We start from the raw sequence: 19,288 nt of genomic DNA on the forward strand, positions 1-19,288 counted from the left end.
AAAACCGGCAGCTTAGAAGGACCATGATAGCATAAACAGCTCAAGGTTCAGTGACCCAGCATAAGCCCAGGGTCCTTGTTTCCCGTGAGGGTAGAAAGAAGCCATGAGCAGGTGTGGACCCTGACAGCCCACACAGCTAATCAGCAAACTGGGAGGACCTTCACAAAATTACCTGGTCTCCCCTCCTTCACACAGTGGGATAGTCTAAACTGTCATATAAGCAAGCATCTATTTTCTCTTAAGAATGGTCAGATTCATATGCACACTACTATATTTAAAATGGATAACCAACAAGGACCTACTGTGCAGCACAGGGAACTCTGCTTAATATTCTGTAATAACCTAAATGGGAAAAGAATTTGAAGAATAGACACATGTATGTGTATACACTGAACCACTTTGCTGTACACCTAAAACTTAACACAACATTTTTTTAATATAAATTTATTTATTTTAATTGGAGGCTAAATACAATATTGTATTGGTTTTGCCATACATCAACATGAATCCGCCACGGGTGTACACGTGTTCCCCATCCTGAACCCCCCTCCCACCTCCCTCCCCATACCATCCCTCTGGGTCATCCCAGTGCACCAGCCCCAAGCATCCTGTATCATGCATCGAGCCTGGTCTGGCGATTTGTTTCACATATGATATTATACATGTTTCAATGCCGTTCTCCCAAATCATCCCACCCTCGCCCTCTCCCACAGAACATCAACTGTGCTCCAATATAAAATTTTTTTTTAATTTTTTAAAGGCATAAAGGTCTGTGACAGAGGCAGTATGTTAGAGCAGTTCCACTCAAAATCTGCTCCTCAGGGCAAACTGTCACTGATCAGGACAGTACAGAAACTTGAGAGTAAGCAGGAGCATTTTCAGCAATCTGAAGGTACCTTTATAGCTGCTGAATATAACAATAATAAATTAGGCCTTGTATTTTATATGACTTGTATTTTTATTTTACTGTTGTATTTTAAAAATTATTAGTCTATAATGTATAGAAAATGAAAAAAAGGGAAAAAAATTAAACAGAAACCTGATCCTTCACCACAAAAAACTTGAAAAGCAATGTATCCATCACGTTAGCCATAAAAGTACCCTTCTAAATGTTAGATCGTGTGCTAAGTTGCTTCAGCCATGTCCCAACTCTTTGCAACCCTATGGGCTGTAGCCCACCAGGCTCCTCTGTCCATGGGATTCTCCAGGCAAGAATACTGGAGTGGGTAGCCATGCCCTCCTCCAGGGGATCTTCTGACCCAGGGATCAAACCTGAGTCTCTTACATAAGTCTTCTGGATTGGCAGGCGGGTTCTTGACCACTAGTGCCACCTGGAAAGCCCTCTATGTTAGATTACTGTGGGACAATCCACTGATTGTGCACTGAGATTTTAATCTTCAAAGATCAAAAACTAGTCACCAGGCCTTTACATACATACATACATACATAATGAAGTGAAATCTCTTTTCTGAACTCTGTTGAAAGATGACTAGCTAAAACTAGTTGGCTGTATTGATAGAAATGCATGTTCAAACACTAGGATCCTATGACCCTAACCAATATGCCTCATACAGGAAGAATGGAAGAAACAGTTGGATTACCACAAACCCACCACCACTCTCAGATAAGCAGGCCTGATAATGGAGACTGAAACATTAACTTTGCATGTTAAAAGCCGTCATTCAGTAAGGTAAACACCCATTTATCTAGGATTTGAACAACCAGACAGCATAAACTGGAATTTTATGTATTCTTCTTTCATCTTTTATGATAAAGCCACAAATGACAAGTTATAAAATTACCAGGAGGGTTTTCCTCCAAAAAAAGCAACTGCTGAGTTTTGTTATGTGACAACAAATGCAGCCTATAGCCTCTTCAACATGCTGCTCATTGTGACCCTCAGGCACTGAAAAGCCACAAAATCTCTTGAATCACAAAGATTAAATTATGTTCAACTTAGATTTACTGTTAATTGTATCTTCATGTATTCTAACTTTGAAACTCAGGAACCTGTTTTAATACATGTGATTTTTTTAGCAGTATAGATCATTTCATGTGTCCCTGGGTATGCTATCTTGGTCCCCTGTTTCATTTACCTCAAGTATATGTTGATGGGTGGAATTACTAGATATTTTCTGCCATTCAAGGATTCCAAGCAGCCCATCATTCCTCACCCATTTGACAATGTTGGTTATCATGACCGTACTAACTGCAGTTACTCTTCTCAGCACCGGTCATAGTTCTGGACTGTGGAAGCCGCTGAGTGGCTCTCCCTCGATGCAGAGAGATCTTTCCAGTCCTCGGAGTGAAGGAAGCACCTCGGTGCCCTCAGCATGAGGAACTGCTCTTGTTTCCAACACAGTCCGGCCCTTTACTTTTCCATGATCCTAATTCACGTCTCTCCACGGCCACACTGTCCATTACACTAGCCACTGGCCACATGTGGCTATTTATATTTCAACGTAATTCAAGTGAAATAAAAAATTGAGTTCTTCATCAGAAAGAGAAAAACAAATATTGTATATTAACACTTATATATGGAGTCTAGAAAGATGGTACTGATGAACCTGTTTGCAGGGCAGCAATGGAGATGCAAACGTAAGAGAACAGACTTCTGGACACGGGGGACAGAGGGTAGGAAAGAGGGGCTGGGACAAATGGAGAGCGTAGCATGGAAACATAACCACTAACATTTGTAAAGTAGATAGCCAGTGGGAATTTGCTGTATGACTCAGGGAACTCAAACCAGGGCCCTGTGACAACCTACTAGGGTGGGATGGGGAGGGAGGTGGGAGGGAGGCTCCAGAGGGATTGGATGTGTGTATATCTATAGCTGATCCATTTTGATGTATGGCAGAAACCAACACAATATTGTAATTATCCTTCAATTAAAAATAAAAAAAATTGAGTTCCTCAGTCATGCTGGCTACATTTTCAAGTGTCTGTATTGGGCAGCATAGATATAGAACATTTCATGATTGCAGAAAGTTCCATTCTACAATGTTCAGGTAGGGCTGAAACCTGGGATTTCCTGAAGAGCACCTGGCGTTCCGTAAGTTGCCTTGGCTTACGTGTGAGTGGTTATCCCTAGTTGCTGCTGACTTGGCTTCTCTCACCTGCAACAGCCTGACACAGGCTACCTCAGACTATGTGGTTTTCCCAGAGTCTTTCTTCCCAAAAGTATTTCAGTGCTGCAATCAAGAGAATGTGAGGGGGCCTTTAAGAAGGCTGATCTAAGCAAAACCTTGGCTAGAAGCTTTCTGTAGCCATAACCATCATAGTCTAGATGCCTGTAAATTATGTCCCTTTAAGAATGATAAGCTACAGACAAGTGCGAAAGTAAATCCTCTTTTGCAACCCACAACTCATTGTTCAGTATGAGTTTTGATACAGATAAGAAGGAACATGATCCATAAAATGGATGTGTATTGATGAGCATAAAGATTGCTTCCAGGGCTGTAAAGCTAAATAAGCTTCTAAATTACCAGGTATATTGATCCTAGTACTCAGTTTTAATGTTGACATAAAACAAACAAAGATGGCCTCCTTTTTTTAGGCTTTTATCTTCGGAATACAGTGTCTGGATTTTGCAAAGATATGTCTAATGCTTTAGGTATTGGCATATCCCAATGATCTGTGTCAAGTTTTAGGGTGTGATAACTTAGGAATTAATATGATTTGAACTTGGTAAGTTTTTGAACTAGACAGATCCCATCTCCTGACCCTAAACAGGATCCTATAGTAAACTTCTTGAGGATATTGGATCTTGAAGATTACAGGTGGCAAACTTTGAAGTGAACTCCACTGAAGATCTAAGAGGCCCAACTAAAACTGTGGCATCACAGCTGTGGATTGAGCAGAACTTTTTGAAAGGGCTACCTTGAAGATGACAACCTTGGAGGAGCTATGGTGATTGGCAGTGGAAAGAATCAGGACGTGTGAAAAATCCTTAAAAATTTATTGACTTAAATAACTTTGTCTATGTTATGAATAAAAAGAAACCTTTGTGCAGAAAAAAAAAAAAAAAGAATGATAAGCTAGATTCAAGGAAAATGAACTGACAAGCAATTAAGATGATCAAATATTTACAGAACACCTTTAGTGCACAGGACTGGGGGAGGGATAAATATATGCTAAGCTAGAGTCTCCAGTAAGCTTTTAGGAAGACTAGACTTCAAGACTGTTTGGGCAAACATGATAAGATGGTATTCAATTAAGTGTTTAATTATAGGGTATCCATGAGGAATGCTGTAGGAGTTCTGGAAATGAAAGGAATATCAAGGGCTAGAATCGAGAAGGTAAGCCTTAAGTTGATGCTTAAAAAACAGGTGAGGTTTGGTTAGGTAGAGGAGAGACGAAAGGACTTCTTAGTTCTTGTAAGTAGAAGGCAAGGAAATAGGCATAAATATATTGTACTCGCAGCATGTTTTTAATACAAACACTGACCACTCAAGTTAGGAGTGCCTCTACTGACCACTCTGAAAAACAGAAATCCTACTGTTTTGCCAACTATGAGTTTCGGAGAAATAGAAGCAAGGGGAAGCAAGCCTGGGCCACGTCAAAATCAGTCTGGAGTCAGCAAACACAAGCCAAAGAAAGCTCAGATTTTACAGTACCTTGATGCAGTGTTGGACCCTGATGGGCCCCTTGCCCCCAGAAGATTCTGCAGGTCCCTCCAGGCTCCCACTGAGCTGACTTCCCAATGGAAACCAAGCAAGACTATGCTCCCCCTCTTCATTTCCACTCAGACACAGCTTTCCGGACACTCTCCCAGCTCTAACCATGCAATCAGCAGCCTTGACTGGAGGTTAGCTCTCAGTGATTACACACATTGTAATCACCTGGGGACCTTGCCACTGTCCCGCCTGCCACGGGGGCTGATTTAATTGGTCTGGGGTGTAACCTGGGCATCCTCAGGCTGAGAAATCTTGGTTTCCTACCTGCCTGAGATAACTCATACAAGTCCCACCCTACAGCCTGGCTCAGGTGGAACAGTTTACAGCAAACTGCAAAGCCTTTTAATTAGGATAATAACAAAACTGAAATTCAGTTCCAGATGCCCTGATTCACACAAGTGCCATTTTGCCTCATGGAACATTTAAAGTTTTCACACATTTGACAGCCAAAGTGTGAAGGGAAAATGGGAAAGCCTCCAACAATACCCATGAGGATTCCTTTGTAACTGTCATTATTCCAGGGGCCTTGCCCTTGTAGCATTCACTGTGGATTTCAAGGTACTTTCACTTAGCTCTCAGTGGTGGGCAATGAATGACTCCTTTACTTGGCTTCTATTCCTCTGACTTCTGGTTCAGTTCAATTCAGTCACTCAGTCATGTCTGACTCTTTGTGACCCCGTGGACTGCAGCACGCCAGGCTGCCCTGTTCATCACCAATTCCCAGACTTTACTCAAACTCATGTCCATCCAGTCGGTGATGCCATCCAACCACCTCATCCTCTGTTGTCCCCTTCTCCTCCTGCCTTTAATCTTTACCAGCATCAGGGTCTTTTCCAACGAGTCAGTTCTTCACATCAGGTGGCCGAAGTATTGGAGCTTCAGCTTCAGCATCAGTCCTTCCAATGAATATTCAGGGTTCATTTCCTTTAGGATTGACTGGTTTGATCTCCTTGCAGTCCAAGGGACTCGCAAGAGTCTTCTCCAACACCACAGTTCAAAAGCATCAATTCTTCGGCACTCAGCCTTCTTTATAGTCCAACTCTCACATCCATACATGACTACTGGAAAAACCATAGCTTTGACTAGATAGACCTTTGTTGGCAAAGTAATATCTCTGCTTTTTAATATGCTATCTAGGTTGGTCATAGCTTTTTTCCCAAGTAGCAAGAGTCTTTTAACTTCATGGCTGCAGTCATCATCTGCAGTGATTTTGGAGCCCCCCAAAATAAAGTCTGTCATTGTTTCCATTGTTTCCTCATCTATTGCCATGAAGTGATGGGACTGGATGCCATGATCTTAGTTTTCTGAATGTTGAGTTTCAAGCCAACTCTTTCACTCTCCTCTTTCACTTTCAGCAAGAGGTTCTTCAGTTCTTCACTTTCTGCCATAAAGGTGGTGTCATCTGCATATCTGAGGTTATTGATATTTCTTCCGGCAATCTTGATTCCAGCTTGTACTTCATCCAGCCCAACATTTCACATGATGTACTGTGCATATAAGTTAAATAAGCAGGGTGACAATATACAGCCTTGATGCATTCTTTTCCCAGTTTGGAACCAGTCTGTTGTTCCATGTCTGATTCTAACTGTTGCTTCTTGACCTGCATACAGATTTATCAGGAGGCAGGTAAGGTGGTCTGAAGAATTTTCACAGTTTGTTGCAACCCACACAATCAAAGTCTTTGGCATAGTCAGTAAAGCAGAAATAGATGTTCTTCTGGAACTCTCTTGCTTTTTCAATGATGCAACAGATGTTGGCAATTTGATCTCTGGTTCCTCTGCCTTTTCTAATCCAGCCTGAACATCTGGAAGTTCATGGTTTACATACTGTTGAGGCCTGGCTTAGAGAATTTTAAAGCATTAGTTTGCTGCAGTGTGAGATGAGTGCAATTGTGCAGTAGTTTGAACATTCTTTGGCATTGCCTTTCTTTGGGATTGGAATGAAAACTGACCTTTTCCAGTCCTGTGGCCACTGCTGAGTTTTCCAAATTTACTGGCATATTGAGTGCAGCACTTAACTTTAACACCATCACCTTTTAGGATTTGAAATAGCTCAACTGGAATTCCATAACCTCCACTAGCTTTGTTTGTAGTGATGCTTTCTAAGCCCCACTTGACTTCTCATTCCAGGATGTCTGGCTGTAGGTGAGTGATCACACCATCATGGTTATCTGGGTCATGAAGATCTTTGTATAGTTCTTCTGTGTATTCCTGCCATCTCTTCTTAATATCTTCTGCTTCTGTTAGGTCCATGCCATTTCTGTCCTTTATTGTGCTCATCTTTGCATGAAATATTCCCTTGGTATCTCTAATTTTCTTGAAGAGATCTCTAGTCTTTCCCATTCTATTGTTTTCCTCTATTTATTTGCATTGATCACTGAGGAAGGCTTTCTTATATCTCCATGCTGTTCTTTGGAACTCTGCATTCAAATGGGTATATCTTTACTTTTCTCCTTTGCCTTTAGCTTCTCTTCTTTTCTCAGCTATTTATAAGACCTCCTTAGACAACCATTTTGCCTTTTTGCATTTCTTTTCCTTGGGGATGGTCTTGATCACTGTCTCATGTACAATGTCATGAACCTCCATCCATAGTTCTTCAGGCACTGTATGAGATATAATCCCTTGAATCTATTTGTCACTTCCACTGTATAATCGTAAGGGATTTGATTAAGGTCATACCTGAATGGTCTAGTGGTTTTCCCCACTTTCTTCAATTTAAGTCTGAATTTGGCAATAAGGAGTTCATGATCTGAGCCACAGACAGCTCCTGCTCTTGTTTCTCCTGACTGTATAGAGCTTCTCCATCTTTGGCTGCAAATAATATAATCAATCTGATTCAGTATTGACCATCTGGTGATGTACATGTGTGGAGTCTTCTCTTGTGTTGTTGGAAGAGGGTGTTTGCTATGACCAATGTGTTCTCTTGACAAAACTCTATTAGCCTTTGCCCTGCTTCATTCTGTACTCCAAGGCCAAATTTTCCTGTTACTCCAAGTATTTCTTGATTTCCTACTTTTCCATTCCAGTCCCCTATAATGAAAAGGACATCTTTTTTGGGTGTTAGTTCTAGAAGATCTTGTAGGTCTTCATAGAACCATTCAACTTCAGCTTCTTCAGCATTCCTGGTCAGGGCATAGACTTGGATTACTGTGATATTGAATGGTTTGCCTTGGAAACGAACTGAGATCATTCTGTCGTTTTTGAGATTGCATCCAAGTACTGCATTTCAGACTCTTTTGTTGACCATGATGGCTACTCCATTTCTTCTAAGGGAGTCTTGCCCACAGTAGTAGATATAATGGTCATCTGAGTTAAATTCACCCATTCCAGTCCATTTTAGTTCACTGATTCCTAAAATGTCGATGTTCACTCTTGCCATCTCCTGTTTGACCACTTCCAATTTACCTTGATTCATGGACCTAACATTTCAGGTTCCTATGCAATATTGTTCTTCACGGCATCTGACTTTACTTCCATCACCAGTCACATCCACAACTGGGTGTTGTTTTTGCTTTGGCTCCATCTTTTCATTCTTTCTGGAGTCATTTCTTCACTCTTCTCCAGTAGTATATTGGGCACCTACCGACCTGAGGAGTTCATCTTTCAGTGTCATATCTTTCTGCCTGTTCATGGAGTTCTCAAGGCAAGAATACTGAAGTGGTTTGCCATTCCCTTCTCCAGTGGACCACATTTTGTCAGTGGTCTTCTGGTTTTCAACTTCCAGTTGCTGGGGAGGAGGCTTACATTTGAGTCAGAAGTAAACAGGAGATTGGAAGACGCTCACTTCTCTCATCCTTTTTTAAAGTAAATCCAGAAGAATGAATGTGTAAGAGATTTTGTGGGAGAGGAAATAGGGAAGATGGCATGCTTTTATGGCCACCTGATGCAAAGAGCTGACTCTTTGGAAAAAACCTTCATGCTGGGAAAGACTGAAGGCAAAAAGTGAAGTGGGCAGCAGAGGATAAGATGGTTAGATAGCATCACCGACTCAACAGACATGAATTTGGGCAAACTCTGGGAGATGGTGGAGGCCAAAGGTGCTTGGTATCTGCAGTCCATGGGGTCACAAAGAGTCAGACACGACTTAGCAACTGAACAACAACAACAACAAAACATTGCACAAGTCATCTGTGCAACTCTGTAATGTACAAATAAAAGGACTTAGAAAGTCCTTTTAAATAGGACTCAGATCTCCATTGCTTTTTGTCCACATTTCAATACAATAAACATTGGAACCTAGGCATAGATATGCTCCCAGTTGACTATATTATTCTTATGAAAGGAATAAGATACATAGCTTTATGTGTGTGTGTGTGTGTGTGTATTCTGAGTACAAGAGTGTACTCATTGGAAAAGACCCTGATGCTGGGAAAGACTAAAGGCAAGAGAAGAGAGTGGTAGAAGATGAGATGGTTAGACAGCATCACCGACTCAGTGGACATAAATTTGAACAAATTCCGGGAAATAGTGGAGGATGGAAGAGCCTGGTGTGATACAATCCATGGGGTTGCACAATTTAGTGACTGAACAACAACAAATTCTGTATGAGACTATAATGGTGGATACATGTCTATACACTTGTCGAAACCCAAAGATTGTACAATACCCAAGTGGACCCAAATGTAAGCTGTGGGGTTTAAGTGATAATTATGTGTCAATACAGATTCACTATTTGTAACAAATAGGTCACCCTACTCATGTTGTCTATGACTGGAAGAGTCCAAAGGAAAAACTGAAGTATCATTACCAGAATGCATGCTAGGATGCTAAACAACAGAATTCAACTGTACCAACTTACCCAAATTAGCTAGGGCTTTTTAAATTCCCTCTTCTTTGCTCCCTATGTCTGGGTCAGAGGAGAAGATAAAGAAGATTCTCAAACAGCAGGCAGGTCATCCAAAGTTGTCTTCATGTATAGTGATTTATAGTATATCAGTATGTACTATAGATAGTGTAGATATATAGATATATACTATCTATAGATAGTATATAGTATCTCTGTAGTATATATAGATATATACTATCTATAAATAGTATAGATAGTATGAATAACAGAGATTCTTCATTAATATTGAGGATTGTTGATGGTGGACAGCTCTGTCTCAATGGGAATTTTCGTACGAACAGATCAAAATGAGAATGAAGCTATGGAACTTGTGACAGTCATTAAATGCTTCACATTTTAGGCAGGATATAAATGGAACATTAATATATAACAATTCTTTGGGTTGAAATCAAGTCTAGCATCTTACATTAAGAAGATTAATTAGTTAATGTTTATAAAGTACCGTGCAGATATGCCCTTTTAAAATGCTAAGTATTCTAAAAACTACATTGTAGCATTTTACTAAGTGTAAAACATCTAATGTTCATCATTTCTTTGGTACAGGTTGGCAAAGATTCCTTTGGCAATGATTATATAGAAAACTTAAAACAGAATGATATTTCTACAGGTAAAATTTCATCTTTCTTAAAGTTAGTTTTTATAACTTTCTTCTGGAATCTGGTTATAAGAAAAGTCAAATATAGAATAGAGTTATTAGATCCTCCCCTGGTGGCCAGAGAATTTTTATGCTCAGCTTTGTCTAGTCTTGCTTGACTACCCTTTGGTTACTTCTTTCATATACATTTCTCCAGATGGGAATAAAATGGTAGGAGGTTACAAACCTTCATCTCGTAGAAATGTTTCAAAAGTAGGTGACAAGAGAAAACAGGTGCTGCATTCACAGAAGATATTTTAAGAAAAGTCATTGAATGTCATAGCTGGAAATGATCTGAGAAACCACTGATGCTGATACCATCATTTCACAAGAGAGAAAACTGAAGGCCAGATTGGTTCTGAATGTGTCCAAGAGCACACAGCTAAGCTGGAGCCAGAGCTAGGACTAGAATGCAGGTCTTTGGCTCCAGTTCAGGGCTTTTTGCTGCTGCCAAAGGCTGCCTGATCAACATTTCCATTTACACGCCAGACCATAATCCTTGATGAGATGCAAAGCTTATGAAAATGAAGAGAATCAAACAAGTTCATTTTACGAGTCTGACCTTTAGTCTTTCATCTCAAGTCTGTCATTTCTTTCACTAAAGAAAAGAAATATGGTGGTCTAGGAAAATGCACATGTACCACTGTGAATAATCTGAAGGAACTGGAAGCTGGGGTGGTTTACTGGGCTGCCACTAATGTAGAAAAAAGGCACAACTAAGTGTGAAGACTTGTATGTTCCTCACTGTGTAGGTGATGGGTATAAATTAGCACTAATTACTTATTTCTTTTTTATCATTCCAGATGGTTAAAGGTTAAAAAGTTTTCCAAGGATTAGTGTTGCATTGAAATTGTTAAAAAATAGATTATCCCTGCCAGGCTGTACATACGTGATGATTTCTTTTTTCTTTTAGAATTTACATATCAGACTAAAGATGCTGCGACAGGAGCTGCTTCTATCATTGTCGATAATGAAGGTATATGTTTTGCACGTTGGAGTATCGTTCCCAGAACTAGAGCAGAAACATCCATTTTTTACCCTATTCCTGTGGATCTCTTACCATACCCACCACTCCAAGGCCTAATGTATGGTCTTTCCAATCTAAATATATATGTTTCCCTTTATTTATACTTCCCAAGTCGATTGCTCAAATACAAAATTGTCCGTCCAATACAAATGAGGTGATATAGTTGCCTCAAAATTATACTTAAATTCTGTAGCATCCCATTACCCTTCATGTGAACCCAGAATTGATATTTATCTCTAAAAGTAGTTAAGTATTCATCTGTCACTTCAGTTACTAAGTAAATACATGTAAATAGATAGGTGCAAAGGAAAGTTGATGAATCATATTTATAGAATATTTACTGAGCAAATGGCAGCAACCAATTGCCTATAACTTGTCGTTAGTGTTCAATTTTGTCTGCTCTTTAAACAGCAATCAAATCTCAAAAGTATATATATACAACCATGTCTGTCACAGGACTTTGCAATAGTTGAAATGTGTCTTTTAAAAACAGTAACCTTCCAGGACTTCCCTCATGTTCCAGTGGTTAAGAATCCATGCTTACACTGCAGAGGGTGCAGGTTCCATCCCTGGTTGGGGAACAAAGATCCCACATGCTGCAAGGTGCAGTCAAAAAAAAACAGTAACTTCTCTTTACCCTCAAGGAAAGTTTTTAGAATTTCTGCCAACTATTTTAAGTATAAAAACTCCTAAATAAGATTTTTTTTAATCAGAGTTAATATTCAGAGAGCTTCCCACCACCCTCTGAATGGTGCTAGTGATAAAGAATCCACCTGCCAATGCAGGAGACAAGGGTTCGATCCCTGGGTCAGTAAGATCTCCCAGAGTAGGAAATGGCAACGTACTGCAGTATTCTTGCCTGGAAAATTCCATGGACAGAGGAGCCTGGCAGACTACAGTCCCTGGGGTCACAAAGAGTCAGACATGACTGGGCACATACACACACACACACAATATTCAGAAGGACCAAGCATTTCATGGAGCTCCTAGGACAGAAGAACCTACTGTGCTGTCAGGAGTCAGAGTACACTGTATTAAATTAGGATTTGACTGAACTGAACTGTCCCAATGTGTCTTTTATTTATAATGCAGTTTCACAAAATCATTTATCACAGAAATTATGGTATTTTTAGTCTACTTTAGTGATCTCAAAGTTGCAATAACAACCCCAAAAAATATATTCCAATTAAAAACAGTAGACGAAAGTTTTCATTCTAACAGCAGTCTGTGTCCATTACTTTAAGCCATATCTTATGTAATTATCACTTCCAACAACAGCTCATTCCCTGTCTGAATCCTCTTTTTCGGTGGTGGGGGGGTTTCTAGGGATATCGTCAAGTTCTATTTCTTCCTTATCTGGGTGACACAATACCACGTTTTCCATGCAAAGATATAATTTAATATTGTGTATGGGCTGCCTATTACAGTAAACTTTGTCTGGTTTACAGCATATGCTGCTGCTGCTGCTGCTAAGTCACTTCAGTCGTGTCCGACTCTATGTGACCCCATAGACGGCAGCCCACCAGGCTCCCCCATCCCTGGGATTCTTCAGGCAAGAACACTGGAGTGGGTTGCCATTTCCTTCTCCAATACAGCATATGGGATAAGAGCTAACACAAACACCCAGAGAGGCAACAAGCAGCATCTTTAAGTGGAGGGATGAGTAGTGGTTCTGACTAGTTAAATTTAAGGTATGAATGAGCTAGCCATATGACAGTGTCCACCAGACAGCTGTAGTCTTGGGCTTTGTTGCACATCAGCCAAAGCCAGGCCAAACCCATCAGCAACACAGAGCAGCAGTGGACTGTGGCCGAGAGAATGAAGTCACTGGAGGAGAGAGGAGAGGAGGTATGCTGTCTTCCAGGATGCAGGTACTTTGAATTTTTCCAGTACTGAGATTGGGTTTACCCTGAACCACCCCCATGTTATCAGGTCCTCCTTGGTCAACACACATACCTGTGGTAAGATGACAGGCCGGCACGTGTTCTGTAGTCGGAAGAGGTTTTAGGTCATGTCTATACATGATCAGCACAAGCAGCCTAGAGCACTAGAAGACTGCTGCAGCCCATCCCTCTGAGTCAGGCTGTCCTATAGACTATAATGCAAATTATATCCATAAATCTACATTTTCCCCTGTTGTTGTTTAGTCGCTAAGTCGTGTCTCACTCTTTGTGACCCCATGGACTGTAGCCCACCAGGCTCCTCTGTCCATGGGATTTCCCAGGCAAGAATACGGGAGTGGGTTGACATTTCGTCCTCCCAGGGATCTTCCTGACCCAGGGATCGAAGCTACATCTTCTACATTGGCAGGCAGATTTTTTACCACTGAGCCACCTTTTTAGTCACATTTTAAAAAGTAAAAGGACCAGGTAAAATTAATCTTAATATATTGACTTAATCCAAAATATTATCCTTTCAACATGTAATCAAAATGTTCTTTAAAATTAATGAGATATGTTACCTTCTTATCTTACTACTCAGTCTCTGAAATCTGCTATGTATTGTGCAATTGAAGCTCATCTCAGTTGGGACGAGCCACATTTCAAGGGCTCAGTCACCACACATGGCTTGTACTCATGACTACCCTAAGGGACGGCACAGCTCTGGAGACTTCACCTGACAGAGAAAATGCACCACCACCCCTCCCCAGCTTGGGTCAGACTGTAGAGAGTGGCTCCAAGTGATGAGCATACAAGATTCCTCAGTCTTGCTTCTGTTTGATCTAGTACAGTACAGTCCAGATACCACTGTCTCCCTACTTACCTAGTACAGTTTTTATCTGTTTAATATTATAAAATGTGTTTTGATTTACAAAATCACTTTTAAAAATACCCTGGGACATACACGTGAACTGACTGCGTACTACAGAGCATTAGTTTTTAGCATTAAGCAAGCTTCTTCCTGTTTATACTCATCATTATGACGTCTGTCATTTAGGATTCAGAATCTTTACCACATACATTGTATCAGCCATTTCCCATAAGAGAAACAAAATGTTATGTATAATTTATCAGCTAATATTCTGTGTACATAAGAATATTGAAAGGGAAATATGTTTGTTTTTTTTTTTAGATTTTGCTCAAGATGATAAGAATAATATAATTCCTACAGAGATATAAAAGAAGATCCATGGGGAATACAAAATTTAACCTGAATGGCTTAGAAATATTAAAAATCATACTTATAACACATTTGTTATATAATGGTTTTCTGAGGGTGAATGTAACACTGCAGGATGTTGTTGCTTGATTTTGCTTGATTTTTAATATAAACATCTAGAAATTCTTTATAGGCCAGAATATCATCGTTATAGTAGCTGGAGCAAATTTACTTTTGAATACAGAAGACCTGAGGGAAGCAGCCAGTGCCATCAGCAGAGCCAAAGTGATGATCTGCCAGCTAGAAGTAACTCCTGCAACTTCTTTGGAAGCCCTGAGAATAGCCCACAGCAATGGAGGTAATTTTACACATTTGTCCTTCTTTCTATAAAGCTTTTATCACTGTCTCAGTGAAAGTTAACCTTTCAAGTTAAGCAATGCCATATTTTTCTGCAGTAAAATATTTTCTCCCATCTGAGATTCACTGTCTTCCTGTAGTTCTCAATAATGTTAGAAAACCTTGCAAATGGGGAGGGGAGAAATAACATGAGTAGCCTTTCTGATATTCTGAAATATAAATCTTGAGTCTAGTAGCAGAAATAACTCATGTAGTAGCTGGAATCTTTGAAAGAGCCCCTTGTCCAAGATATACTCTAAGTAGTAGAATAAGTTCCATTCTGAGAAGCAGAGTTTAAGCTTAAGGTCATGGATAATCACTGCCCAGGTACACTTGGATAAACATCTCAAGGACTGAAGATTAAATCTTCCTCCTTTTTGTAAAACTTTATCATCTTTCCTAAAAACAACAAAAGATTATTTATATGTAATATTTTCTATGTTGTCAATGTCCTTTAAGTAGCCCTTTTTGTTTTATCTTAGGCTTTGGAAGTTTTCAAACACACAAAAGCAGGCAGAATTCTATAAGGAAACCCATGACCCAGCTTCAACAGTTGTCAACTCATGGTTAATCTTGATTCATCTGTTCTCTCGCCCACTCCCCTTCTCTCACCCCAACATATAACAAACTTGAAAAAAATCTAAGTAGTTTCTTTCTGTTTGCTTCTTTTTTTTTTAACCACTGACTAATAGGAAATCATCTGAGTTAGAATCCCATTTCTGTTCCTTGTTAGCTTTATAGTCTTAGCAGAATTATCTGATATTTTTGAGCCATATCTGTTAAACGCATATAGACATACTCCCCTACAGAATTGTTCTGCTGCTGCTGCTAAGTCGCTTCAGTCGTGTCCAACTCTCTGCAACCCCATAGACGGCAGCCCACCAGGCTCCCCCGTCCCTGGGATTCTCCACGCAAGAACACTGAAGAATTGTTCTAAGAATGAAATAAAATAGGATGCCAAGTTTGGTGTAGTACTTCTCAGTAGACACCAATTGTCTTCCCTCTTTCACCTCTTTTTTTAAATTAAAATTAGGATAATATCCTGATCTCAGCACCCTTTGGTGAAAAAAATAAAAATAAAAAGTAGCCACTTATCTAAGATAGTGGCTTCTTCTTGATATTGTGGCCATAGTTTTGTGACTTATACTAAGAAGAAAATAGGGAGAGAACCACACTGACTTTTCCAGATCAAACTTTCTCATCAAGACAAAAAGGAAAAAAAGAAAAGGAAAAGTATGTGTGTGTGTGTGTGTGTGTATGTTTATAAGTGCTTTCTCTCGAAGTATAAGTGTTCTACATAGCAATAAATGGAAAATAAGTTATGAAAATGATTTTGTGGAGAATTTTAAAACGTATGTCCTGATTTAACAAATTTCCTCTTGGCAAAACAACATGCTGTGGCAAATTCTCACTGACATTTAATGTATTTCTAATGGACGTGAAGCCGTCAGAAAGAATTTTAAGCCAAAACTCATTTGGTTACGTTTTCTTAGGGTGTCACAGATAAAGTCTAAGGCTTATGGTAAACATTCTCCACACTGCACATCGTAATCAGGCGATGTGAGTACAATGAGCCTCTTCATTCAAGCTCTTATCTTTCCTTGTATAGGTCAAAGCATGTTCTCATGTAACTTCTCTTTTTTTCCTGCTATCCCTTGCTTCTCAGAGATGACTCTTCCTTCTGTCCTAGTCTAATAGCCTGTTACCTACCCAGCTTGTGGAGGAGAGAAAGGTACAGCAACCACAGTGGAAGAGCTAACCTTTCACAGGTGAGGCTAGAGTTATCTGGATGGGCAGGCAGCCTGACCTGGGCGGTCATTTGGTTGGGGTCGAGCAGTGTTTCCTCTGTTATCTGCCAGGCAGTTTTTCTGTTGAGGAGCTGGAGGACCTGGGGCATCAGGAATGGGCAGGAGTAGGTGATGGAGGGCCACAGTCCACCTAGTCTACTTTACATTTTCCCTGAAGAGCCAGCATGCCTCAGGAAATTCTGCATGATCTTTCTTAAATTGTAATATTGGGACTAGTAATACCTGCACCTATATGTACTTTACAGTTTAGAGCACTTTCATACATATTTGATCCTCAGAAAAGCCTTATGACAAAGTAAGGCACACATTTTTCTCCCAGATTAAAGAGGAGAAGATAGACTCAGAGAGGTTAAGTAATTGGCTCAACCAAGGTCACTGTAGATACCACAATTCCAGACTCCAAGACCCAAGTTCTGTGTCCTAGGGCAAACTTTAAATAAAGAAACTGCCGTGTCCCATTGATTTCAAGGAACTGAGCCTTTATGAAGAGTATCTGTAGAAAAGTGAAACCAATGAATTGTAATACTCTCCAACATGTAGCCTAAGCTTTCAGTGTTATTACTGCTTAAGTCACAGAGACAAGACCCTACAGTGTTTTCGGCAGTGTCCCCTACCTGCCCACATAAAACACATACACAAGCAACCGTGCACATGTGTGCCTTTGTCTAGTATCCAGCTGGTCTCCAGTTGGTACTTATCAGTCAGACATAGCTTAGATTCTGTACTGTGAGTGGTGTGTGTGTGTGTGTGTGTGTGTGTTTGAATTTAATGTGTCTTCGTTCTCACCTGAGAGAAGTGTATAGTACAATAGAAGTAGCACTGGTTTGGGAGTCATGACGTATGGCTTTGAATTCAGAGTCAAATCACTTACCAAATGGAGGACTTCGTGCAAGTATGTCAGTTCCTCACACTGGGCCTCAGTTTCTTCCGTGAAACATGGGAGTCGGACTGAGAGCCCTCACATTCCTTTAATGTTGTAATGTGAGAGTGGGCTAATCACAGAGCAGAACAGGCAGAGCATGAAGATCTGTTGAGCACTGAGTGTCCTGTCCATTGCCCAGGGCTGGCATAGGTGCTGATCAGCATTATTCCATCTACAACAAAGATGGTAAAATCATTGTCGTCATCCATTGACGACAGTAAACCCATTGCCATGGGTTTATTTCACAACTCCCTTATCTCTATATTTATAAGCAGTGAGGTTTGAATTAAACACATTGTACAACTGGATTATATATCAGGTGTTAAAATACAGAGAAGAAAGTCCCCGCTCCATCTTTGTATATACTGTCTCAGAATTTACCAAAATGAAAGCATTGGTTTTACGCAACACCTGCAACGTCAAAAGTGACGTGAGATCCCTCGCAGCCCTCTCCTGTCTAGGTCACAGTGTTGGAAGAAAGGCCCACAGCAGAGCTGGTGCTGCAGCTGCTTGTGATGAAATTATGCATGTTGGTTCTGGTCTTTATATCCATTTTAAAGCAAATGGAACATTACAGGAACAATTATAAATAATTGAAATTATAAGATTGCCAAGAAATTAAATTCTAGGTAGGATACAAAATATATTTTAATGCCACTTTAGTCCTTTTCCATTTAGCAAACCAGGCTTCTTGGCTGGCCACCTTGACTTTGATGACATAGTTCAGCACATCACCCAAGCTTTGGGTGTTTTTGTTGCTCCAGTCACAGAGAAGAAGCTCTAGAGTGAGAGACTGGCTAGCCGGTGTTTTGGGTAGCCCAATTCTCCCATGGTTTCTTTACTTAGGGTGATGTCTTCTGTTTCTCTGAGCTCACTCGTAGGGCCTTCTTAACTATCCAGCCTCTGCCTTTCATGCTGACATCATTAAGAGTCAGCTTCATTTTCCTGTCTTTGCCTGTACAATTGCCTTCCTGGGCCTCACCAGTTCCTCACTGATATTATTGTGCCAGCCATCAACAGGCTAAGACAATCGGGAGTTTAGTCCATTGTATGTGGTAATGAATAATAATTACTGTCAGGTACCGTCTGTCACCTCTGCAACTCCAAGTTACTCCACGGCATTGCACATCCTGTGTTCTCTAGTTTCGCATGGTTCTAGGATGACATCATTTTTTTTTTCCATCTTGACTATTACAAATTTGCATTCTTCTTTGATGAGCTCCATCTACTGATTCTTCATTTTGTCATCATGGTAAAATATCCATGCTTATTTATGGTAGCATGAGCCAAAGAGGATCCTTTCTTTATGGTAGTTTCACTTTTCTCCTAAATTTAGTTATTAGTTGGACTCTAATCCTACGTATTCAATTTCTTTTGGTAAGAATGCTTCCCCTTAGTAAGATATAGGCAAATAAGATTTGACTGGTTTTTATACAGTATTTACAGTCAAATTAAATTGCAGAATTTCTCAATCCAGCAATTATTGCTTAAAATTCAATGTAACTGTTTCTTTAAAATTTGTTTTTTTATTGTGAAAAAGTTCAAATATATGTGAACATATAGAGGATAGTATGGTAAACCCATATATACTATCATTAGCTTCAACAGTTATCAACACTTAGCCAATCTTGTTTCACTTATACCCTTGGATTATTTAGAAATGAAACCAAGACATTATATCATTTCACTCAGAGTGTACTTGTTTTTTGATGTGAGATAGTATATATATTTTAAGAATTTTGTCTTTGCATGGTATATAGCAGCTAATCTGTGGTCAGATTTATTCTCAGCCTTTTGTAACTAATCACTTATTAATTTAGTGAGTAATCTCTCAGACTTTTTTCTCTTCTGTGTAGGTATATAAATATAAATATACATATA

General features: G+C 39.8%; 2 protein-coding genes, 1 long non-coding RNA gene and 1 other non-coding gene across 4 annotated transcripts in view; 3 read left to right on the top strand and 1 right to left on the bottom strand.

The window, feature by feature from the left end:
- BABAM2 (BRISC and BRCA1 A complex member 2) overlaps window positions 1-4,807 on the bottom strand; it is a 470,493-nt gene extending 465,686 nt beyond the window's left edge. Inside the window, exon 1 of the mRNA XM_055540626.1 lies at window positions 4,617-4,807. Within this exon, the coding sequence (XP_055396601.1) occupies window positions 4,617-4,738 (122 nt within the window). The 5' untranslated portion in view covers window positions 4,739-4,807. The remainder of the gene's footprint in view (window positions 1-4,616) is intronic.
- The window catches only part of RBKS (ribokinase), a 95,787-nt gene that overhangs the window by 34,117 nt on the left and 42,382 nt on the right, over window positions 1-19,288 (top strand). Inside the window, exons 3-5 of the mRNA XM_055540636.1 lie at window positions 10,065-10,128; window positions 11,069-11,131; window positions 14,475-14,639. Of these exons, the coding sequence (XP_055396611.1) occupies window positions 10,065-10,128; window positions 11,069-11,131; window positions 14,475-14,639 (292 nt within the window). The remainder of the gene's footprint in view (window positions 1-10,064; window positions 10,129-11,068; window positions 11,132-14,474; window positions 14,640-19,288) is intronic.
- Window positions 2,901-4,030, top strand: LOC129623335 (uncharacterized). The gene is made up of 2 exons (XR_008700492.1): window positions 2,901-3,613; window positions 3,666-4,030. It is a non-coding gene; the product is annotated as an uncharacterized LOC129623335 (long non-coding RNA).
- LOC129623926 (small nucleolar RNA SNORA40) lies at window positions 3,286-3,408 on the top strand. The gene has a single exon (XR_008700675.1). It is a non-coding gene; the product is annotated as a small nucleolar RNA SNORA40 (small nucleolar RNA).

The sequence above is a fragment of the Bubalus kerabau genome, chromosome 11 (genome assembly GCF_029407905.1).
Source record: "Bubalus kerabau isolate K-KA32 ecotype Philippines breed swamp buffalo chromosome 11, PCC_UOA_SB_1v2, whole genome shotgun sequence".
Taxonomy (NCBI): Eukaryota; Metazoa; Chordata; class Mammalia; order Artiodactyla; family Bovidae; genus Bubalus; species Bubalus kerabau.